At 35.6% G+C, this 25,991-nt stretch overlaps 1 protein-coding gene across 4 annotated transcripts in view; it reads left to right on the top strand.

Moving 5' to 3' along the window:
- Positions 1-25,991, top strand: part of LOC138710511 (solute carrier family 23 member 1-like) — a 340,117-nt gene that overhangs the window by 286,880 nt on the left and 27,246 nt on the right. For all 4 annotated transcript variants that reach the window (XM_069841457.1, XM_069841458.1, XM_069841456.1 and 1 more), the window contains 2 exons: positions 13,930-14,069; positions 25,388-25,535. In XM_069841457.1, coding sequence (XP_069697558.1) covers positions 13,930-14,069; positions 25,388-25,535 — 288 coding nt within the window. The remainder of the gene's footprint in view (positions 1-13,929; positions 14,070-25,387; positions 25,536-25,991) is intronic.

Genomic DNA, 25,991 nt, shown 5'->3' with positions numbered 1-25,991 from the left:
ATCACGTCAGGTTTGTTTGCAAAATCACTTTAAATGTATTTTATAATTACGTGAATTTCATCACAAACTTTTTCATTTCACTTTTTTATTTCAAATTCAAAAACAATATTTAAAAGACACAACTTGCTGAAATTATGTGTATGGTTGTTCATACATGTCACTAGAGTGTTTTTGCTTTGTTTTGTCTTGTTTACTTCACTATTGGATGTATAAATTAGCACAATGTATCACACAAAAAATTACACCTCTTGCTTCTTAGTTGACAAAGTCCTCCTGTTCCTCTTTCTTTTATGTTTCTCTGCAGGTATATCATGCTTTAACATCCAACAATAATCACCAAGCATACTGATGCTCCCGCGTCCCTGGTACCTTCTTCGAACTCCTGCAGATCCTTGTGAAATCGTTCATCTTACTCTTAGCTGAAAAATCCTAGATTTTGGCGAAATAATCTAGCTGAGAAAACAGAAAATTTTGATACTCATGTTACAACCAAATTCCTTGCATGCTTCAAGCATGTTAACCATAATGTTTCGGTAATTAGGATCCTTATTGCCAAGAAATTTTAAAACAACTTCCATGCTGATTTCTCCTTTTCATCCATACTGTTTTTAAATGCTACACCAGACATGTTTTCTTACGCCAGGACCATTAAATATATATCTTCTTTCAATTTGCTTCAGATAGTAGTGGAAATTTCTCACATATGTACTTAAAACAGCCTTCTTCCTTATTTAAAGCTTTTACAGGGTGTTTCATTCAGCCAAGCTTGATGTGGAGAGATGGCAGCACAACTTTAGAAGAACTCACAAGGCTTTGGCGCACAACATTCTTACAATCGACTTCCAAATTTTGTCGACGTGGCCAGTATATTATAGTCCAGTGATCAACTCGTGCCCTACTATCCCACAGGCAAAGAATGCATGGAAATTTGGTAAAACAAGATTGTTGACCCAGCAACATACTAAGAAATTTGAAATCATCACAAACTTGCCAGTTGTGTTCCTATAGTCTAGTCGCAATAACAGCAGTTGCAAATTTGTGTATGATTTTTTTGAGGATCACTGAACGGGCAATGAACCAAAAATGTTTCCGTTATGAAGGAGGAAATCCTTTAAACGTCGCTTGGAAGCATCAATGAACAGTCTCCATTCACTTAGGTCATAGTTTGGAAGTCCAAGTTTTAACATAAATTCTTTCACATTACTGCAATATACAAGTTTATCATCTTCGGAGAAAACGTATTTAAAACCTATTTCACGTTGTCAGTACCAATAGAATGATGTTTAAGATTTTCTGGTCTCACACGGATTGGTACATTAGGCACAGGTAAAATGGCTGACCGAACAACTGAATACACGATTTGATTTTTATGTTTAGAATCGTACCCCTTCACATCACACGAACAGAAGTAGCAGTCATTACTATGGTTCGACTGCTCTCTGCAAACCATAGGTACTCCAAAAGATAGCGACGGTCTTCTCCAATTGATCAAATGACGAAGTTCTTCAGTGCATACTCTACATACTTTGTGTGGTGCCCAAGCTTTACTTTGGTCTCCAAGTTTGATTCCAAAATAGGCATGGTATGACTTTTTCACAAAATCTGTAATATTACACCTCTGCTTAGGCAATGTGTATATCCTACATAAGTTATATAACAAAAGTGGTCTGGATTATTTAGACATCCTTGATGCAACATGGTAAATACTTTCTTACTGAACTAAAAACTTTCAACATTCTACTCCACAATAAAGCTTCAAACTGATTTCGTTTCGTTTCCAGATGAAACGCAGACTAATGAAATGTGAGAGAAACTAAACGAGTTGAGTTCAGTCTCTCACCAAGGAGTGGCCGACATTTCCATCTTTCACAAATAAAAATAATGACAAGGCTGCACGTTATTTCGCCCTAACTTCCTTATGTGTTTGCACCCCCTATCTGCTAAGAAACATCCGGTGTCCTTGGCTTTCAATATAAACACCTTAAAAATATGTTGAATACATTTGGTTTTCATATCCTTACATACTAAACCAAATATGTTAAAGTATTACAGTTTAAATAATTACGCTATAAATTGTCGTAATATATTATAAGAAAATTAAAGGACAAAAAAAATGGTAAGTGATAGGAACTTTTTGGCTATGAATTTGATTTCAGCAAGCTAAAAATACCCCAAAAACATTAAAACTTTGGAGGCAGGAATTTCAGCGCACACTAGTGTTATTATACTATCTTAAAAGACAGCGACCATGAAGTTTAAAATACATGCAAACTTTTAAACTATTTTCCCCTACTTTTTCCCCCTACTTCTCTGCATTCTTGTTGCTAAGAATTTCGAAATTTTTACGCTAGGATGCTGACATTTTTACTGCATGTTCTTTAAAATATACTTAACAAAGTTATGTTCACACTCTTTCAAAAAAGAAAATAATTTTTGAATAAAAATAAATTGTCTGTTTGTATTATGTAAATTATATAAATTTGAATATCAATAGCTTTATTTTTTTCTCCTACTTTAACAAGGTAAAACTAAAAATGTGAGAACATAGCAAAGATATTGTAAAAAAATCAGACAAAGCTTAAAATTTGGGAGTAAGCGAGAAATTTCGAAAATATGCAAATTATTACTACTGCTACTACTACTACTACTACTACTACTACTACTACTACTACTACTATTATCATTTTAATTGCTGTAGCTTATTTACCAGACGTCAAGATCTTAATTATTTATTTTTTTGTAAAGTCATTAAAGGTTATATTGATTGTGAATCTTTTCTAAGCAATATCAGTCTTCGTATTCCAGCTAAGAGTTTAAGATTTCATAATTTTTTTTTATTACAGAAATTCTAAATCTCTCTCTCCGGTCTGCATGTATAAAAATGCTAATTTGCATGGCTTTAGACCTATTTAATGCGTAGTATATACTTTTTGAGTTTTATGTCAGTTATTATTTTATGCCTTTTGTTTAGATGGTATTTAAAAAATCGGAAAATATTTAATTAAGATTGTAGAGAGTAACCTTCATTTTAAATGTTACGTCTCTACGTCGGCTAGTTGAAAATACTTGAGTGAATTCTTTTAACCGTCAACTCCTTTCTCTCTTCTCACTGCTCCTTTGGGGGATAAAGAAATCCTCAAAAGTTATTTGAATGTAGTACTTGAAGTTGATTTTTTTTTTAATTCCTTACACATTTTAGAAACAATTCTAAGAGATGAGGTGAATAGTCTAACTCAATTTTATAAAGGAGCTTTTGTTTTAAATTTAAGGGCTGAATGTATGCTGGTTCAAAAAATAAACCAATATATTTTAATCATTATTACCTTCCATTTTCTTGCTTAATGTTCGTATTTCGCAAAACTGAGTCTTATCTCCAAGATAAAAAGTCATAGTTAATTGTAGATAGCATAATGGTTTTCAAAGTATTATATAATGATGATAATAATAATAATAATAATGATAATAATAATAATAATAATAATAATAATAATAATAATAATTTTGAACAGTAGTGAGAAATTTAAAACATACTTTACAGCTACATAACTTCAGGATAAACTAGTAACGCAGGAAATGAGAGTGAGGTTTCGATTGCATAGACATAACTTGAGAATAAAGAGGCGAATAATATGACGTAGAAAGCATAATTCATTGAATTCTTGAAAATATTCATCTCCTAAACCCATTTCAGCCCTCAAACTTATCTTTATCCTAGTAAACAAATGTCTCATTAGTTCCTAGGCAAATTATAACACTAATTGAGGTAGCTACAAAGTTCGTCTTCGCGTATCTCACTATGCACCGTAAATTACGACTAAAGTGTCGTAAGTTGTGATTCCGAATGCAAATTCTGCCTACTGAAGTCGGAAGTAAATGAAAGAAGTTGAAGTGACATTCCTGAATACGGCCCACACGAAATACAAACCCAACTCTACTATGCAAATAGCCGCATAGAGCACAAATAAAACAAACAACTACCAACATAATTATGTAAGATAAATATTTTGCTATGATTAACCCAGTAATATACATTATTTTAAAGTAATATAAACATTAATATACCTGAGAGTTGTCCTTTCTCGTCTATACATCTTCATGGCAGAGGATGACCACTATCTTTGTATTCATTCACATTGAAACGTTTTTAAAACAAGATTTAAATCTGATATACTGTATAAGGAATTACACAACTATACATATACACGTTTGTTAGAAATACAGAAACGAATTAGATTGTCATCAATCGCGAAACATTAACCGATTCCGCAAAAATAATAAAATATTACAACCGGACATTCTATTGTCCTCACTGTGACTACCATATTGTCATACTAAATATGTCGTACTTCAACAACCAATCAGATTTCGGCATTATTTCTTACTTTCTGTAGAACTTGAGGAGAAGGGATTGAAGATATAAAAAATATTGACAGGGTGATCAGAAAATTGGCCGAGTGCAGAGAGGACAGAAGAACATACCGGTTTTAGTTAAAACAGTCCAGCCCCCTTAGAGCCCCGGAGAACAATTAATGGACGCCTGAGAATAATAATAATAATAATAATAATAATAATAATAATAATAATAATAATAATAATAATAATAATAATAATTTTAAAAAAATTGTATGAAAATTTAAACATTCGAATATTTTGATTGTAATAAGTACATTATTAAATTGCTGTCTTTCAAAGTTTCTCATTGCTATATTCTACATTTTGCTCTGCACCTAAGGACAGACGCCCACGCTAGAATAATGTGAGGAAAATGGGGATCTCATCTAGGGTAGCCAGATTGTACGTTTTCCTCATATTCTTACTTTTTTACTTTTAATTGTGTATTGCGTAATTTTAGAGATTACACTGTTTTCTCGCAATATAATTATTTTCAACATTGAGTCTGCTATATCTATACTGTATATTGTAGAGATGTATTTTTTTTTATAATCCTACGAAGTTTGTGATCACATGCAAGAAATAAGTTTTCTGGGGACTTAATAAAATTTGAATTACAAGTATTTTCCTATTTCAATCAGCCATGCAGAAAATTTATCCTGGACAATAAAAATAATGTATTACTTCAGACCGCCAAATCATCTCTTAAATATGAGTAAAGTCAGCAATGCTTCATGTTTTTCTAGGCATGAATGGTTTCATTACACTTAGATATACTTCAGATATACAGGCTAACATATAGGTTCTGTAAATGTACTATTTTATAAATAAATAGAGTTAGGAATCATAATGAATCTTTTGACTAAGGATTAACAGAAACCTACACACAGGGTTTAAGGAGATTTAAGATGATTAGTCAGTCCGTTGATTATAGAACAGTGTTTTTTGTATATACAGTATATATATATATATATATATATATATATATATATATGGGGTTAATTTGACCACCTGTGTTTTCTCATATATAACCACAGTAAAATTAAACTGGGCCAATGTAATATAGCACATGGGAAATTAAACCAGAAACTGGCAACAATATTCTTAAAAATAAGTCTGTCTGAAACATGAGAGATATTTATTTTGAGACAAATATTTAAACCTTTCCAATGTTTTATGCTACAAGTTTATAAGTAATGTTTACAATACAATGTCTAAAATGATATGGCACAAGGTACACAGAGATAAATTATATTGATAAGGCTGCAAAACAAAATAAACAGAAGAAAACTAGGCCTATATTTTATATTCAGTTGACTCCTTGAACAATGAGAAAACCCACTAAAATTGTTTTTTTTTTCTGTGGGGGTATTTTCTTTTTCACTGTTAAAGTAAAATATCCTTCTGTTGGGACCATATCCAATACCGACTAGAAGGACTTGCATGCATATAGTCAGCATAAATTCCATTTTCCTCAATTTTAGTGAAAACAGCTGGATATAACTGGGTTTTCCAAGTTACACGAAGTTTTCAACTGCCAATGATTGGACATGGCCTGCAAACAGTTACAACGAAACAAATTTTACTTTAACCTGAGCCAATGTAACCCCTATCCACGTGAATAGATGCTATTTATTTTAGATAGAAATTACTGTCAAGGGGTTTTACAATAATTACATATTGTTTACATATTTTGTATGCCAATACTATCAGCTCATAAAAAATATATCGACTTGATTTTTTCAATCGCCAGTATCAGCTGGGAAGGAGGAAGTTTACACAATATTAATTTACTACTTCTCCAACCACAAACGTCATGAACAGCACAGATATCCAACAAAGACCGTTATAGACAATCCTCATAGCAGGAGTTATTCTTAAAATATCTGTCTTATGGTGCGTAGAAATTGGAGGATGTGGATGAAACTTGCAGTGAGAAAATTTTTGTTAACTTCTTATTGTGTGTGGGCCAAAGTAACACGCGCTAGGCCAATCTAACCCCGGTTTACGGTACATGAAAGGACATCATATAGTGTAAACGGATTTTCCCAAATTTAGAAATCTTGACCATTCCTTATAAGTACATTCTTTCTCTGAGGATGTTTTAAGTTAAAAATCAAGATATAGGCCTATTTAATACTAACCAAAACATTAATAATTTTAATGTAAAATACAGATCAGATTTCCATCTACCCTCTGTTAGACTCAGCTGTTAATTAAATGAATAACAGTTGAAGAAAATAAACTAATATCAATGAGGATATCACACACAACATGACGAAGGAAATGAATTATTGTGAATCGTATAAAACGTATAATAAAAAAGTACGTTTCACCTTCGTGACATACAAATTGTGCTTTCACATTATGCTGAGAAATAACTGTGATGCATAAAAATGAAGTGTGAAATCTCCATGCATGTGCAGTATGACGTCTACCTCTGTCCTGGAACGGATCCTTCTTCTGAACTACTGGACGAATTTTTATGAAGGATAATTATTGCATACATTTAAAATCGGTGTTACGAACATGGCATGTTATTTTGCGACTTTCGCAAGAATTTAATTATTTATAATGATCCTAATGACATTCCCATTCATACTTTATTTTCTTGGAATGTAATTCAAAAGATACATATTATGAATTTATTACCGTGACCCAAATCAGAAGATAAGTTTTCGTTTTGTTTACTGCACACAAAGTACAAGGTTAGCCGATATGCACGTGTGGTTTTTATAGTATCTCCATAAGGTAGCCGTCGGCAAATTTGTTATCACGATGAAATTACTGAACGCAATACCTAAGATGTAATATCAATCTAGGAATACAGAGCACTCCGTTCGGTTCATAGTGGCGGACTCTCAACATAACCATCTGACGTAGACTACACAATATCGATTTACAGATGGACGGATTGTATTTTATTTCACCTTTATTTTTAGTGTTCTACAACAACCTAGGAAAATACAGTACGTCACAAATTGCCACTCTTAATGCAACTCGTAAATTTTCGTCTGGTAATCACGATCTTTGTTTAGATATTACAAGTTTTCGTTCAGAAAAGAAGTGTTTCGAAATATATTGAATATAGAGCCAAACATAGCAGCTATGTAGGGTAGCGGCAGGCGACCTATAATAGGACTACACATATTTTCTATGGAGAGCATTTTAAATAAATCTAACTCAGTCTGGTGTGCTATAAAATGACAACGTTTTATGTCCTCACTTATTTCCAGCTCTCTTAATAACACGTAACTCCAGCTAGTAGACTTGTTTAAAGTATGTTATTACAGATACAGGGCTTTATGTTCAGATGCGTTACTTCTATATATTTTCTTCATGCTTAGAATAACTCCTTCCCTGTTGTATTTCCTTTAAGTGCAATGTCATCGAGCAAATATTCTTATACAGAGAGACCATTCGTAACTCCGCGAGTGAACATTATCAATTCTACTGTATCAATATCTGTGTTTCCACCTAAAACGAGAGATTAGACCACTGTTTATGCATCTTTGATTTTATTTCTCGTTCAGCTAGTGTTTCAATATCCCTTATCCTCCTTTGTATTGTTCGTGTGGATAATTTCGTTCTGTTGAACACGTTAGATTATTCGGGAAAATTTTAATGAACTGTCCTTCATTATAGCACTTCAATGATTTTGCAATTTCCAAAGCAATAACGTAACTTGCATGGAGTTCCCTTTGACTCATAGCTTGTTTCATCATATTTTAGTACCGGAGCTGTTATTTGAATCTATTTTTAATTGCTTCGCCCCGCCCAGCCATACGAAAAGAAAATTATGTTTATACTTATTTTATACTGCATACTTTTTCGTTTACAATTACATTGGATATGTTCATGCTTAGCTATGATTTTGTGATAATCTTATAACGTGTCGTACAGTAATGTCGTTAGATGTTTGATTTATAAACGACTATTAAAATTTTAGAACACAAGATGCGTCTACATTGTCACCATGTGCACAACAAATACTGTCCATCCCATTCATCCTTAAACACACGTTTCTGGGCAAACGTTGAAGGTTTTGGGAAAGAAGCTATCTAAATGTAATCAGATAACCCGCCACTGATAGATGCCTGTGTACTAGAGTTGTAGGGGTGTTGGGCGGAAGGGAGAGGGTGAAGGGAAGACAGTTTACTGTGCTGCCTCTGCTACGTCACTATCACGATGGCATTTCTGCCGATCCCTGCCGTAAGGTCATTGTAATGAGTACCCAGAGGATCATTTAAAATACACGTGGCATTTCTTATTCTAGAGAAAAGACAGGGCCTACCTACTTTATGTACTGTATAGAAGGAATTCACAATTCATTCATTCATACATTTACTTACTTATTTATTACTTGCTTATTTTCTTATTTATTAGTTACTTAATTACTTATTAATTTACTTATTATAGAAATAAAAGAAAAGTCTTCTCAATTCCAGTGATTTTATAACGATTCTTCCAACAAGAATGTCCTACTTTAAACATAATTATAACAGTGCCGTGTTTATGAAGCTATAGCAGTTATATTTTTTCCAAGGTTACAATTGCTGTTAACAAAAATAATCATGAAACGTTACACCATTCCACAATGCATAGAAATCGTTAAAATTTATTATCAAAATGGGTCATCCGTTCTCCAAGCATTACGACTTACGTGAAGTGTACGGTGTATGTAATCGTCCCTGCGAGAGAACAATAATACGAGTACGACGTTTGATCGAAAAATCTGAGGCAACTGGTTCTGTCGAAAATCAAATAACGCCTTACGTGAACGACGCAAACGCTCCAATGAAAACACAGTCGCCGTTCGTGAGAGTGTACGAGAGAATCCACGGAAAGCACTTTTTTCAGCGTGCACAAGAATTGAGTTTTTGATTGACCATTTTGGCGGATTTTAAATCTGAACTTGAAGTTACGTCCTACAAAATTGTTTTAACTCAAGAACAATATATATCAAGAACTGAAGTCAAGTGACCATAGATTGCGCTGTGTATTCTCTGACTGGGTCATGGAGCAATTGGAAATTGACTCTGCGTTTAGCCGAAAAGTCATCTTTAATGACGAGGCCCATTTTTGGATCAATGGTTTCGTTAACAAACAAATTGCTGCTTTTGGAGCAATGAGAATCCATTGGAGATTGAAGAACGACCACTTCATCGCCAAAAAGTTACCGTCTGGTGTGTATTTTGGTACGGCGAAATCATTGGTCCATATTTTTTCCAAGATGAGCGAGGAGAGGCTCTGTCTGCCAATGGAGAAAGATATCGGACTATGATAAGATATTATTTTTGGCCTTCAATTGAAAGGTGTGGATCTCAGAAACGTCTGGTTTCAGGAAAATGGCGCCACGTGTCATACTTCTCACGAAACAGTCGACCTTTTGAGAGAAAAGTTCAGAGGCTTCATCATTTCGCGTGGTGGTGATGTTAACTGGCCCCCGAGATCATGTGATTTAACGCCGCTAGATTACTTCTTACGGGGTTATGTTAAATCACAGGTTTATGCCAACAAGCCAAGACAGTTAATGACCTAAGGAACAATATCACGGGTGTTATTCGTGAAAATGAGTCTGGTTTACAGTATGTTTGTCATTGAAAATTCGAAGACCTGTATATGCGCAACCCAACGAATCCACGGCGGCCATTTAACTGACGTTCTCTTCCATACGTAACTAATGACATTAAGTGTGCTTCAAAATAATAATAATAATAATAATAATAATAATAATAATAATAATAATAATATTAAATCTCTTCCATTTATACATTTTGTTCCATTTCAAAAGTATGACATACTCTTATTGGAAGAACTTTTAGTTTAACACCGGCCTAAAAGCTAATGAATTATTTATTTTACTTCTAACGTTTGAAAATTATTTTCAATATCCAGGCCGCAACAATGTAGGAAATATTGAGTATTGCCTCCTTGAATGTCAACATTGATCGTGGTGATGAATGGAAATTCCATGCGTACTTTTAACAACCCTCTGTGTGCAAAGGAAACATATATCTTGCACTTTAGTAATGTTATTTACTTTTTGATGTGAATACGTATTTGTTCGAGACACTCGTACAATTATTGATGAAAAAATCTAACATTTTTAGTGTAATACGAAGTTCAAGATGTCACCCGTAGAAGCGTACGGGTGCTGCAATCTATCGTGTGTTCTGTAATCTACTTGCAAGTGAAACAGTGAAACATGATGATCGTTATCTATTAAGCAACTAGCGTTATCCTCATATAACCAGACACTATCAAGGTAGTTACGACGTCACTGGACGAGTTCATGTAGCCTAATAGAGAGGACTCAACTGTAAATGGAAAAGTTTATTATTTATGTGCAAGGGGATAGACTGAAAATATATCAGACTAATTTAATTGTTAATATTGTTCTGTAATTGACACAAGACATGCAAAAGCAGAGTACATTCGTCTGAATCGCAAACAGAAAAAAAATAAATAAAAAAAGCAGTGAGAATTCAACCAGTAATACTTCAAATAAAATACAAAGCAATAAGTAAAAAAACTGAGCAAGATGGCTCAGTGGTAACACACTAGACTCGCATTTGAGAGATTCCGTGTTCAAACCCTGTGGTGGCCAATCTGACTGAGGTTTTTCCATGGTTTCCCTTAGACACAAAGACAAATTCCGGACTGAAAATTTACATACCATGACTCATTATCATCTTAACGCCAATATCATAATCATTAAATAAAAATAAAATTTGAAATCAGTTAAATGAATACAAGTCATATAATAGTATAACTGGCAAAAAGAACAGAATCATAACAGTAGTTCACGGCCTACTGATTATACCCAAATATTCAACACACGCGATATGACCTAGATGTTAAAGCGTGTAACATAAAAAAATAAAATAAATCAAAGACATATTCGTGCAATCATCTGGTTCGTGTATATCTCCCGTCTTTTCTTTCTGTGTTAAATTACATCCATTATACAAGGTTTGTGAGTGGATAATGGTGAATTTTTGTAAGCTATGAAATGAGGACATAATAAGTGACAAATTTTACGTTACGAATTAATTTTCCTGTCTTATGTCATTTGATCGACCATGGCGTATTTTTTTTAATTAACGGATTTTTCTGTAGACTATTTCAAAACAGCAGTCAACGCAAGTAACTGTCTCCTTTCTAAAAGGAACGGACTTTTTGTCTTAGTATTTCGCACTCATTCAGTTTTCTGGGAGTGTGGGGGGTATTCTAATAGAACGTATAATATTGCCAAAAAATGATGACACAACACTGCATGAACATGAAAATTGTTTATAAATTTTAAAATCGTGCCTAGCGTTTTGGAAGTTGAAACTCACGGACTCTGCTGTATGTTTCACTGAGACACATTTTAATTAATCGAACTAGTTTCTTGGGAATACCAAATTCAATAAGAATATCATATAATACGTCCCTCTTAACCGAGTCATATGCCTTTTTGAAATCTATGAATAACTGATGTACTGTACCCTTATACTCCCATTTTTTCTCCATTATATGTCGAATACAAAAAATCTGATCAATAGTCGATCTATTACGCCTAAAACCACACTGATGATCCCCAATAATTTCATCTACGTACGGAGTTAATCTTCTCAAAAGAATATTGGACAAAATTTTGTACGACGTCAACAAAAGTGATATTCCTCGAAAGTTACCACAGTTGGTTTTGTCCCCCTTCTTAAAAATAGGTATGATTATGGACTCCTTCCATTGTTCTGGTACAATTTCCTTTTCCCAAATAGCAAGTACAAGTTGATAAATTTCGCTATATAATGCACTTCCAACCTCTTGTATTAATTCTGCTGGAATTTGATCGATACCTGGAGACTTGTACTTTTTCAGATTTTCTATCGCAATTTCGACTTCTATTTGGCCTATGTACATGTAATAGTTGCGCAAAATAGTTTTTCCAACTGTTTAGGATTGATGGAGAGTCTGCAAGCCAAGTCACCATTCTCATCCTTGACCACATTTACCCTTGGCTGATATCCGTTCTTAAATTCCTTTATACCCTTATATAAATCTCGAATGTTTTTATTTTTACTATTTGTTTCTACCTCATTCAGTTTTTCCTTCAAGTAATCTCTCTTTCATTACGAAATCTACTAGAGATAAAATAGGAACAGGAGAATAATGCCAGTTCGGAAACATGCGTCCACAGGTCGAAGTTATGTATATCTTATTGAGCAAGTAAATGTAAATAAATGGGTGGAATTGTTTATATTATTTCAGATATGATGCGGTTCGGCCCGCGTGTTTTTCAGACCGCTGAGACTTACTTCTGCTTGGCGTGTAGCCTACTCGTAGTATCATTTATGAAAATAAGCATTTAAAACAATAGGGATATTAAGAGAAAGGAATTGCGAGATTATAATAATATATTATTATAACATTACATTTTTCACAAATTTCGTAAAATCGATAGTTCCGAGGAAAATTAGATCTACAAAAAAATATTGAATCTTCGGCGTACCTAACGGATAAGCGAGGCTTATTTGTATCTCGGGGATGGGTTCGGGCGTGGGTTCAGTTCCCGCTTGGGCTGATTACATGGTTTCGTTCTTCCCATGGTTTTTGTCAGTATAAGGCGAACGTTACGTAATAGCCTACATGGTACGAGGTTCATCCAGGAAATAAGTTCCAATGGCCGATAAACGAAACAAAAACATCAATAAATAAGAAATATTTATTGCACTATTTACAGAGATTCACTGGCTACTTCTCAACATAGTCACCACCGTTATTGAGGCATTTATCGTACCGGTGCACTAACGTTTGTATGTCCGTGTCATAAGAGTCTGCCGCCAACGTCTGGAGCCGTGAAGTCACTGCCGTCTGAGGTACAGACGTTATGGAAAAGTTTTCCTGCCAGAAAGAGCTTCATGAGACGGGAGAGATGAAAGTCACTTGGTGCGAGGTCGGGGCTGTAGGGTAGATGGTCGAAGATCTCCCATCCAAACTGAAGCAACAAATTCCGTGTGACGTTAGCTGTATAGGGTCGTGCATTGTCGTGCAAAAGCGTAATGTCCTTTTGTCAGCATTCTACGTCTCTTGTTCTGGATCGCCCTCCTCAGATTTCGCAATATCTGACAATACCGCTCAGCATTAACGGTCTCCTCTCGCGGTAGAAACTCGCACTTGAGGACACCACGTCGATCCCAGAAGACAGTGCACATGATTTTTTGACAGAGATTTTCTGCTTTAATTTGGTCCACACAGGTGAACCACTATGCCGCCAATGCATGGACTATTGTTTTGTTTCTGGTGTAGCAAGCGATACCCATGTTTCATTCCCAGTGACAACATTGTCTCGAAACTCGTCACCTTTCTCTGAGTATCGCTGGAGGAATGTCAATGCTGCGGCCAAACGTTTCGTTTTGTGTTCACCTGTCATCTCTGTCCACACGCCACTACTAACTAGTCCTTGTAATTATCCCTAATTAAATACATTTCACTAATACCTTGAAATATACCAGTCAGTCCTAATTCGATTTGTTTTCTAATTTGCAGGAGCTCCTCCACCTCCTGTACATGCCATAAACAGAGGCATTGCCACAGAAGGCTTAGGAACTATTTTAGCAGGCCTGTGGGGAAGCGGGAATGGCACCAATACGTTTGGAGAGAATGTGGGAGCAATTGGAGTAACGAAGGTAAACATCAAAATGAAATATACAAGGTGCAACGAAACAAGTTGGCAAAACCTCAAGTTGGATTTCTCATCTGTAAGAGAAGAAAAAATAATTATATCGACATTGATCCGAAAATGTTTGGTTTCTGAATAGGGCTTCCAAATATGATCATAGTGCAGTCCAGTACGTTTGTTTGCAGGAATTATTATGATGCATTCTGTTTACATTTACTTACATGAATTGCTGAAAATGTCCACCTCCCACCTGAACACAGGCCGCAGCTCGTCTTCTCACAGAGATCCGAACATGCTTGACCTCTAAGCTTACCAGACGTCAACCCATTGCACTTCTTTCTATGGCGGTACTTAAAGTCGTTGGTGTACACGACTACTTTGGATAATAAAGGAACTCTCAATCAGAGGATTCTGCAAGACTGTCATAGAATAAAAACTATGTCAGGCATATGTGAACATGTTCGGATGCCGAGCTGCGGCCTGTATTTAGGCAGGAGGTGGACATTTTGAAGAGTTTATCTAAGAAAATTTAAACAGAATGCATCCTAATAATACCACGTAAAGATTGATTTATTGGCCCAACAGTGCATATAAGTTTACCGTGGAGTCTCGGCCACCAAGTCACTCAAATGAGTGCGTTCCTTTTGTGATGACAGTTGATTTATAAAAAAAAAATGTCAATATACAGGATGATTCACGAGCAGTTTCCGCCAATTACGGAGCTTATTTCTGGAGACATTCTGAGAAAAACTGTCATATAAATATGTGTCCTATTCTGAATATTTTCAGAACTACACTAATTTGAAATTGTTAATAAAAATAGCTTTTTTTCTTTAGCTTTAAGGGGAAAAGAATATTACAAATAGAGAATGAACTATTCAGAAGTAGTAGATTGGCTAGTATTCTGAATATTATGATGTACCGAAGTACATATGATATTTATGTGCAGGAATTCTGCGTTACCATATGATGAAGGATGGGTAGAACAGAGAAAAATTCTCTCCGGAACCGGGACTCGAGCCCGGTTTTTCAGCTCTACATGCTCACGCTTTATTCACTAAGACAAACCGGATTCCAGTTCCGGATTGAATCCTTGTCAGTTTAAGGCAGCTATGGGGACTATAAGCAAAGTAGGGAGGAAACCAGTGGCGTAGCATGAAATTTTAAGCAGGGGAAGCCAATTCAAGTTGTCTTTCATGCAATATGAGACAACGTATTACAAAAATATAGTCTTAAAATAAATAGTAGTCAATGTCAAGTCAGCAGTCGAAGATTGGTTGGAACCTCGTAAGTAACACCAATAAGGCATGACCTCAAATGATACGTAGTAAAACATAATTTCACTGTTTACACCTACAGTATCTCTAACAAATAGAAACGTATACGTATAACATTAGCTCACTCCCTGTCATACTTAGAGAAATCACAATATTAACGGTCAATAGATACAGTATTAATATCATTACACAAGTATGCGTCTGTCTTTTGGTTGTGTCCTTCATTGACAGCAAGGGAGTGGGTCATTTGTTTTTTAAATCACACTTTTGTTCGTCAGTCAGTCTTGATACTACAATTGTCCTAAAAAATTCAAGTAAATTAGTGTCAGGAGCTGTTATTTCGCTCATTATTATTATTATATCAGCCACAATGCACACTAACACTTCAACTGAACACAACCGACGAAAAGGGATAACTCGGAAACTGCTTATTTTAAAAGTTAAAGCTAGCTTCTTGCGAGCCTTGCGACTAGGGTAGTTTAGTTAGAAAGGGATGGAAAATCTGCGGGGTGGGTTACACAGAAGAAACCAGTCTGCTTGGGAAGCTGATGTGTGCAGGCTTCTTGTTTACTGCTGCATCACAAATCATCTGAGCTGCCGCATCACAATATTTAACGCGTAAATATAAATTCTATTAAATTTAACAATTAATTTTGTCCATAAAGTGCAGGTTTATTATGAAATTATTATTAACTGGGGAAGCTAAGCTTTTCAGCTTACATTGACGCTACGCCACTGGAGGGAACGTTTCCTACTCACCCCACATCCGTTTGATTGGCAGGCGAGGGGAACGTAGCTGTTTTGCTAAGTGAAGTGCAGTGGTGGGTTCGACACACCTTGCGCGTCAGTAATTTCTCCGCTGTTATTTCTTGTTTCAAAATAATTATAGTCTCTTGTTTATATGAAGTACATGTGTCATACAATAATTATTACAACCACCTACTGTCATTAGGCAAATTATATATTCTTCAATTGTATAACCATTCCTTTACATGTGCACGAAAAATTCTTGAACTGCCTTGTGATCGACATAATAAATTGTTTCTTTTTAAAAACAATACAGAAAAAACAAAGCTCCATTGTCATTTAACTGTACAATATATTAAAAAATATAATGATCAATATAATAGGCTACATTGTTTTTTTTAACCAATAAAAAAGTAACTAACCTCCATTGTCATTTAACTTGAAAACATATTAAACACAATATAATGATCAACATAATCAATTGTTTCTTTGTAAAAACACTAAAAGTAACTGAACTCCATTGTCATTTAATTTTAAAACATATTAAACAAAATATAAGAGATATGAATGAAACGAAATACTACTGTAGCCCTATATTGCTAATTTTCATTTTTTGTGGCTCTTGGAGATTTTTGTTATTAACTAAAACGGATATATTTGGCTCTAAAGTAGAACTCAAGATATGAAGTAGAAGAACTCAACAGTAATACTGAAACTAAAATGCATGTCTGTCATCCTAGATCTGGAGATATTTTTTGTCATATTCATTTTGGAAAAAAAAAAAAAACTGCTCACAACAGTAAGTTGAGCCAAACATAGATACCATACGCTTTGCAAATGTGCGCAGATTAGGGAATTGCTCCTCTGGTAGGTATTTAAAAAGATCTAATCCATTTTTTCCTAAACACTTTACTGGCGTGCTCTTTGCATCTCTATAGTGGCTCTGCTGCTTGGGTAACATCAAATACAAATGGATTATTGAAGAGACACATCCCCTTGTCCATTACAGTTACTTCTGAAAATCTTTCTTTGAAAGAGGACGCATCAAGTAGGCCTAATATGCACTCAGAGTTATAAATAAGCAAGTTAAGTTCCAGATATTTAATAAAATAATAAGTAACTAAACCCCGAAAATACCATAAACATATCTTGTTTTGTATCTTTTCACAAATATTACGAAAATAGCTTTTAAAATTGTAAATAAATACTTGTACGATCATCGAAGTCCGCTTTATGCTTCCGATCAAAGTAGCGTTTAATATTGAAGCGTTTTATATGCGCAATTTTAAACCCGCATATTAAGCAGCAGACTTTTTTCTTTTTGTAAGTAGCAAAAAATTATATCTGCCACTCTTACTGAAACTGACGTCCCGAGATCGAAGCCATACCCGCCACTGAATGAAGCGTGTCTTTACGAAGCACCAGGCGGAGGAGATGGTCGGTAGAGGGGATGATCGGTGGAGTGAGGCAAGGAGGCTTTGAGTGCAGTGGCCCTTCGGAGCCATTTTTCCCCATGGTTGGTTTAAGGTCTACCTCTCAGTTTCCCTTTTGTGGCCTACCCTCATGTACTCTGTCAGAATATGTGACCGTGGCACAATGTCCAACACACTATTTACTGAGGTGCACTCATTACGAGTGACTAAGTTGCCAGGATCCGACGGAATGAGCGCCGTCTTGAATCACAAAGTGATTATTTACGCGTATCATGATATTATGAGAAAGATTCAATCCAGCATAGAACTGGAATCCGCTGTGGCTTAGTGGGTAAAGTATTAACACGTAGAGCTGAAAACCCGGGTTCGAGTCCCGGTGCCGGTGAGAATTTTTCTTTGTTCTACCCGTTCTTCATCATATGGTTACACAGAATTCCTGCACGGAAATACCATATGTGGTACATCATAATAATATGATACGTGTAAGTAATCACTTTGTGATTCAAGACGGCGCTAAGTAGTTTTTCTTTTACACAGCGTTTTACACATGAGTGAACTTACATGTTTCATCGTATTTAGCAACTAGAATTCAATTTTTTATTTTCAAATAATACAAGATTGTGGTTTCCAAATACGAACTATATTTTCCTGCGTCATGTGAGTGTTTCGACTGAGAGCCAATCACGGGTATAACAGCAACGTGCTTATATCTACATTAGGATTTTTCTTACAGCGAAAACAGTATAGGGGAAACAGTTCCGCATGCGCATTGCGTTGTTCACGGCAATATTCCTGTTTCACAAACATCTACTACACATGTCTTTGAGAGTGTGAGGATTTGTGAAATAATAGTGGCGTTTTGATTGTTCTGTTTTATTAGTTTCAACACGCCGAATAGTATGAATATACCGCAAGTCTTTGTAATATTGTAATAACGCTTTAGTTATCGTTATATTTTAGTTAATAATACAATTAGCGGACTTTATGTTATTGAATCCTGTTAGTTCAGGCTTACATAACTAGCAGTCTTTTGTTTATTTATTGGAAATTGCCGATAAAGATGAACAAGGATTGTCAATCCATAGCGAAGAAAGAAATATTATTGCAAATGTAATAAAATGTTGTGATGAAGAAAAAGAATAACAGTGCCTTACCATTCCTCTCACGAACCCTACAGCAAGGACAAAAAGTACTGTAATGTATCCAGAAGAAAGATACAGCGCACAAGGAATTAAATAAAGACTGCACAGAAGAAAGTGTGTTGTCGACACTTCGTAAAAAAATAAATAAGAATAAAAAGGAAACGTCCGGACTACCGAAAAACAAATGTAGATGACTTTTACCAGAAGAGTGATAAGGATACAACTGAGAATTTTTGTTTGAACGAAAAGAAACAAGCTACAAAGAAACTTTTGTCTATGCTACAAGATAGAATAAATTGATTTCAAATGGAAGGCGACAATGACGAATAATGAAGGAAATAGGTAACAGGTGGAATAAGTGTGCATAGATAAGAAAAATTTTAATGGAAAAGAAAACATGGTAAATTTAAAGTGAAGAGAGCTACAGAAAATAAGAAAGCTTAGGGAAGAGGTAAATAGATTTCGTGCCTGAACGAGACATGGATAGACACCAATTTAACGTTTCCCAAGTGCTGCCAGCATAAATATTAGTATTAGTAGTCACATTAGTAGTAGTAGTAGTAGTAGTAGTAGTAGTAGTAGTAGTAGTAGTAGTAGTAGTAGTAGCAGCAGCAGTAGTATCAATATTAATATACCTATTAGTAGTAATCTGTAGTAGTATTATACTATTAGTATTGGTAGTACTCGGTCGTACTGTTAATATTAGCAGTGGTATTAGTAGTAACAGCATTAGTAGTAGTTGTTGTTAGTCAACTGTTTGAAGACAGGTCTGAACCTCATATGATACGAACATGGCACCACTTATACGGCAACTAGGCCAGGAGATAATGGGGTAGGTGGCCAGTTCCTTTCCCCCTCCATTGCATACATCGCCGATTAGCTACATATAGGCCTATACTAATCACACTTAAGATATAGGCTATACTAACAATAATTTTGTTCTTCCTCTGACACATATCGTCAAGTAAGATTTACTGCCTGATAATAGATGTACTGTACATATCAGCCAGAATCTCAGACCTGGTCCTATATTTATGATCCCTGGGACAGGGTGATCTGGACACTGGAAAGCTCGAGCATCGGAGTCGCCACCCCTTGTATCAGCGAATGGGACCCTGAAATACTCATTTATAAATTGCCACTGAATCTAGCCGTGAAGGACAGGTGTGAGATCTACCAGTGGCTCTTTCAGGAACTGATACGGAAGCCGAGTTTCATTAACATATTTCCGAAGCTTACAAAATATATTTCAGGTTCACTTCAGCCACTCGTAAGGACCGCTTCAAAATTTTGACGTGGACGAGAAATGAGAGGTAAATTTTACCTGGTGCCGTATTTTGGGATAGGGTTCTTTTGCATTTCTTAAACTTAGAAAGTTGTCCCCCCAATCCAGAAAAATCCTCCACTTTTGACCAGGTATGAAACTACAAATTTTGAAACTAAAGGCCACTATTGTAACCGTTAGACAAACAGAGACGATATTCCTAAGGAATTTAACGCAGCTGAAGCTATTAAATGTGGAGTCGGATATTTAAGACAGATTTTTTCCGAATTTGTGGAGTATAGTAAAACCCTGCTTAACTGAAACGGTCGAGTATATATACATAACGTATTTTTTGGACCATGACACCAACTGTTTTATTAAAGAATACTGTCTAAAATATGACTGCGTCTTAGGCCTATATTTCGAAGGGCTTTCAATGCATACCAATGAGACAGCTAGAGTATTGTTTTCACCCCACAGCGAGGCTACAAGTAAGGGTGAATGTCCTTTAAGGAATGCAGTAGGCAGAGAAATCTGTTTTTTATACCCTCAGATCACTCTTTTTGTGTTCAATAGCAGCCAAGGGTGTAAGCTAGTATGTTGGTCCCGTCAAGTGAAAGTTATGTACCTCTTGTTACGTTTATCAATCAGAGGCACGTATTACCAGTAGTAGTAACTTATTTAACGATGCTTGGATTTGTTTCTGCTACTGTTACTACCACTATTATTACTACTATCACCACCCCCACCACCATCACTAATTACTACATAGAATGGACCCTTTGCTACAATCGATTTCATCTATCAGCAATGATTTCGAGAGCCAATAGGATTCATTATTCCTTACTTCAACGTACCTCACTCTGAATGTTCAAATGTTATTGCTTAGAGCTATATCACTGTTTACCTCAGGCTTATGTTTAAGTTTGCGCTGTGAATATAGCTTAATATTTGGATGTTTATCAACACACTTATCGCCATGGTAACGAAAAACGAAAACATAAACAACGGGTATACTCTATCATTGCTTTAGGAATGCAAATACTGTTAAAAGTTAAGCAAACTTAAGTTTTAAAAAATGCTAAGGAACTTTTAAAGTTTTGCTCTCTTCTAGTTCTTGTTTCTTTGTAAAAACATTTTTCAAAACTCAAATCATATTTAACACTTTTTTTTTCGATTTATAAACTTATATTAAATTTTGATAGGATTACCAACTTTTTTTGAAAAAAAAAAAAATACGGAAGACTAAGGAATCGACAAAAATTTCATACATAAAATAGAGAAGTTGTTCGGTTCAGTTACTGAAAAACAACTATATTCTGCACTTCGGCAGCTAGGCTTAAACTAAAGACTATTAATTCTGTAGTGCTCGGGAAAAGTGGCACAAGTCAACAATTTTAATTTTACAGGAGAAGGAAAAAAACTGTCTTCACACTGGTTTTTGTCGATTTGATTTTCTTCTGTATGAATTGTTGTAATGGGAGAAATACTTATGTCTCTTTTTCCAAGAGAGCAGATGTTCCGTAAATTATCAATCAATTAATAAAAAAATGTTTGTGAAAACTGACTTATGCCACTTTTCCCAAGAATTGCAGAATTATAACCCAAATTGCAAGCAAGTAAAGCGATAGGGTTGGAAGTAAATCCCGAAAAGACTAAGTATATGATTGTCTCGTGACCAGAATATTGTACGAAATGGAACTATAAAAATTGGAGATTTATCCTTCGAAGAGGTGGAAAAATTCAAATATCTTGGAGCAACAGTAACAAATATAAATGACACTCGGGAGGAAATTAAATGCAGAATAAATATGGGAAATGCCTGTTATTATTCGGTTGAGAAGCTTTTGTCATCTAGTCTGCTGTCAAAAAATCTGAAAGTTAGAATTTATAAAACAGTTATATTACCGGTTGTTCTGTATGGTTGTGAAACTTGGACTCTCACTTTGAGAGAGGAACAGAGATTAAGGGTGTTTGAGAATAAGGTTCTTAGGAAAATATTTGGGGCGAAGAGGGATGAAGTTACAGGAGAATGGAGAAAGTTACACAACGCAGAGATGCACGCATTGTATTCTTCACCTGACATAATTAGGAACATTAAATCCAGACGTTTGAGATGGGCAGGGCATGTAGCACGTATGGGCGAATCCAGAAATGCATATAGAGTGTTAGTTGGGAGGCCGGCGGGAAAAAGACCTTTGGGGATGCCGAGACGTAGATGTGAAGATAATATTAAAATGGATTTGAGGGAGGTGGGATATGATGGTAGAGACTGGATTAATGTTGCTCAGGATAGGGACAGATGGCGGGCTTATGTGAGGGCGGCAATGAACCTCCGGGTTCCTTAAAAGCCAGTAAGTAAGTATTGCACTAATAATTCTAGAATGAATGGCTATTATTCAATCACATATATTTGCAATATTAAGAACATTATATTGTAGAGAAGTAAACTAATGACAAGACACGCAAATCATCCATTTCATTTAGTTGATCAAAGCCCATGATCATGGGTGGGCAACTCGTGCTCTCAAACTGTGAACAAACTCAGTCAGGTAGAACGAACTCTGCGCTAGCTGGTAGTGTACGTGGACCTTGCAAGACGAGTAGTTGTGTTTTGATATATTTCGCTCGCGTCCACAGTGGCGGCTCGTCATGAGTGAATCACGGTATAATCAGTTCATATATTTTCCCTTTAGTGACGAATGGGAAAACAAGTACTTTTTTGTTAAGAAGGAAAGTAAAACTGTGTGTTTTATATGTTCTACACTTTCTTACGCGTCACAAATTTCTTAAGTATATTGATAGTGATTATCATGATCTCATTCATTACACTAAAGTAAGATGGCTTAGCAGGGGTGCCATGTTACACCGGTTTTTCATGCTCAAGAAAGAAATAGATATTTTTACGAAAAGCTAAGGTATAGAAATTCAGCAATAAATACTGTACACTCAGCATGGATTTCTGATCTTGCTTTTTTAACGGACATTTGTACACACCTTAATGATCTGAACGTGCATTTACAAGGAAAAGACAACTTGATCATAAATATGATCGACCATCTGAGAACATTTGTAGATAAATTAAAAATGTGGCTGTATGAAATAGAAAATAAACAACATTCACCACTTTCCTTCACTAGAAATTGTTTTCAAGAGCTATGAAGAAAGTCAGCACATCAAATATAAATCCCTTCTTCAAGACTTCACATCAGAACTCACTGGTAGATTTGGAGAGATAGCGACAATGGGCAAGGAATGGAGATTATTCTGCAATCCTTTGCGTTTCAACCGATAGAAGCTTCTGAAAATTTGCAGCTTAAATTGATAAATCTGCAGAACAGCACGCCACTCAGAGTTTCGGTGAAATCAGAAATCGAATTGTTCGCAATGCTGCCTGAGTCAGAATTTTCCAATCTACGCTTGTTTGCCTCCCACCTAGCAGCAATATTCGGTTCCACATAGGCTGTGTGTGCGAGCAATTTTTCACTACGATGACCAACAGCAAAAATCTTTGGCGATCCAGGGTCACAGACGACAATTTAGTGGTTGTTTTACGCTTATGTGTTTTCAATCTTGAGCCAGATTTTAATGCTCCGACAGCAAGAAAAAGATGACAAACGTCTAAACGTACAGAAGGAGTTCAGGAGTAAGTTTATTTCATTTTCTGTTATATATTTAAAATTGCTTCCTTGATTTTGTAATTGTTTAGTAATATAATACCTTTTTGAAATCTCTTTAATCTGTAAACAATAATTTTAAACTCTGATTACGTTCTATGTTTCAATGAAGACAAATAATAACTAATATCAATAAACAGTATAATAATTGCTGCAATTATATTTGTTGTATCTTGAAAAGTTTATGTTTAATTTATGTTTTCAGCACTAAATAATAAAGTATTATAATTTACAAAGCTTAACAATAATGGAATTTTAATTTTGCGTTGTGCCATGCATAATTTTGAAATACAAATCATGAAGTAGGCCTATTTAGCTTTGATTATTTAGTTACGGCCTGTCGAAAACTACTGTAATTATTGTACCATGCGCCATTTTGAAATACAAATCATGGAGTAGGCCTAGATATCACGACCACCTGCATGAGCCGCCACAGTGCACGATGGCAGTAAACTGTTTCTGTAACGAAACTACACACGGCTAGTAACTGCAGCGGCTGCCTCAATGTGTACTTTTTCAGTGCCAAGGCTTTTAGCGCCTCGTGAGTACGAGTTGCCCACCCATTCCCATGACCATTAATAGGAGCTATTGGCACTGCAATAAAAACTAGAATTACTGCAGGAGCAATTGTCCATGCTAATTCAATTATTTGACCTTCTAATAGAAATCGGTTAATATATTTATTAAAAAATATGCAATTATTATGTATGATACAACTATTAGCCTACACATTTTTTCTCACGTAATAGTTGAAGCCGACTGCAGTTCACAGCCCTGATTTGATTAAATGTGTCGTCCTCTTGTTTCGAACATGTCCCATTACTGTTCATGAGATAAAACACTGTCTTTGTATGAACACTACTACTTGCTATGTTTAGAACAAAACTGGTGAGTTCCCCCCCCCCCCAATTTGGTTACATTTTAGACAGGTGAGCACTAAAACCCATTTCTGGCAAGCATTAGCTTCCTGCTACAAAGACTGCACTGTACATCTTAATGCAACTCTTGAACAACAAAAATCACCATATAATCAATCATCATTCACGGCAAAATCAAATGTTTAGAATAAAAATGTTTACATTATGCAAAAATGAGGGAGAAAAATGCTCGAAGAAAAGAATAATACGGGAGCTGGGAGAATGTTAAAAATTAGGGGCAAATATACGGGAAATCCCGAAAAATATGGGAAGGTTGACAACTCTAAACGTTCATCACATCACATCACATCACAGCACAGCACAGCACAGCACAGCACAGCACAGCACAGCACATCACATCACCGCAATTTCTTAGCGACGCCATATTATCACAGTCTAGTATATACAGTCACGGAGCTTGAGTTGTTAGAGTGCTAGAAACAATAGACTGTGCCAGTACTATTTCGCATTGTCTGTAATGAGGCGATGTTAGCGATCTCAGTGGGTAGCAACTATCTATGAATGCATATTTACTACGTATTGAGCTTCGTGACTATATATATTGGACTGTGATATTACAGTTCATCTAGATCAGGGCTGGGCACCGGGAGCGAATCCAAACTCTAAACGGGGACTATTAATATTCATCCGTTACAACATCAACGCTGCGCGGTGTTCGGCGGGGAAGAAAGGGGTTGAAGAGAAGTCGTATGGCTCCTCGTGAGAGAGTAGAATTCGCTTTTGGTGCTCAGCCCTGATCTAGACCAAAAATATGGGCAATACGGCGTTAATAGGAGGTGTGAGTGTTTTCGAAAAAGGAAGAGTATTTTTGCTGATTTACGGTTTCATTATTCTTTGCTGTGTGCAGATTGGCAGTCGGAGAGTGATCCAGTACGCGGCAGCCCTCATGCTGATCCAGGGCCTCATCAGCAAATTCGGGGCAGTCTTCATTATTATCCCGCAACCCGTTGTAGGAGGCATGTTCTGTGTTATGTTTGGCATGATTGCTGCCTTCGGTGAGTAGCCTAACCTCCAGTTTGTCCGAAGTTAAGGTATCAGTTCATTATCTGGACCGTATACCTTACTTGCAGTATATTTACTGTACATACCGCTATTGGTGATTCTTCTTGAAGCACTAGTTCTTCGTTATTTCATTCCATTTTATATTTATTATAATATATGATTTTAATTGTTACAAGACTACAAATATGGTAATTGCCGGTTTCTGCGACTGTTTATTAACGATTCCGTCGTATTTTTTGCGTCCTGGAAGATACAGAAATTCATGATTCAACTTAATTACAAAAATATTTCATTACGTGCTCCATATTACACACTAAAATGAGAAATTGTTATTCTGAAACGCACTATAAAACAATAATAAGTTGCATGTATGCATTAGTCAGTAAATCACAGAATATATTTCGAATCTAAAAATGTTCACAAAATTGTCCAATCAATTATTATGGTGT

This window comes from Periplaneta americana, chromosome 12, assembly GCF_040183065.1.
Source record: "Periplaneta americana isolate PAMFEO1 chromosome 12, P.americana_PAMFEO1_priV1, whole genome shotgun sequence".
NCBI lineage: Eukaryota > Metazoa > Arthropoda > Insecta > Blattodea > Blattidae > Periplaneta > Periplaneta americana.
This window is presented reverse-complemented; position numbering and strand designations above follow the sequence as displayed.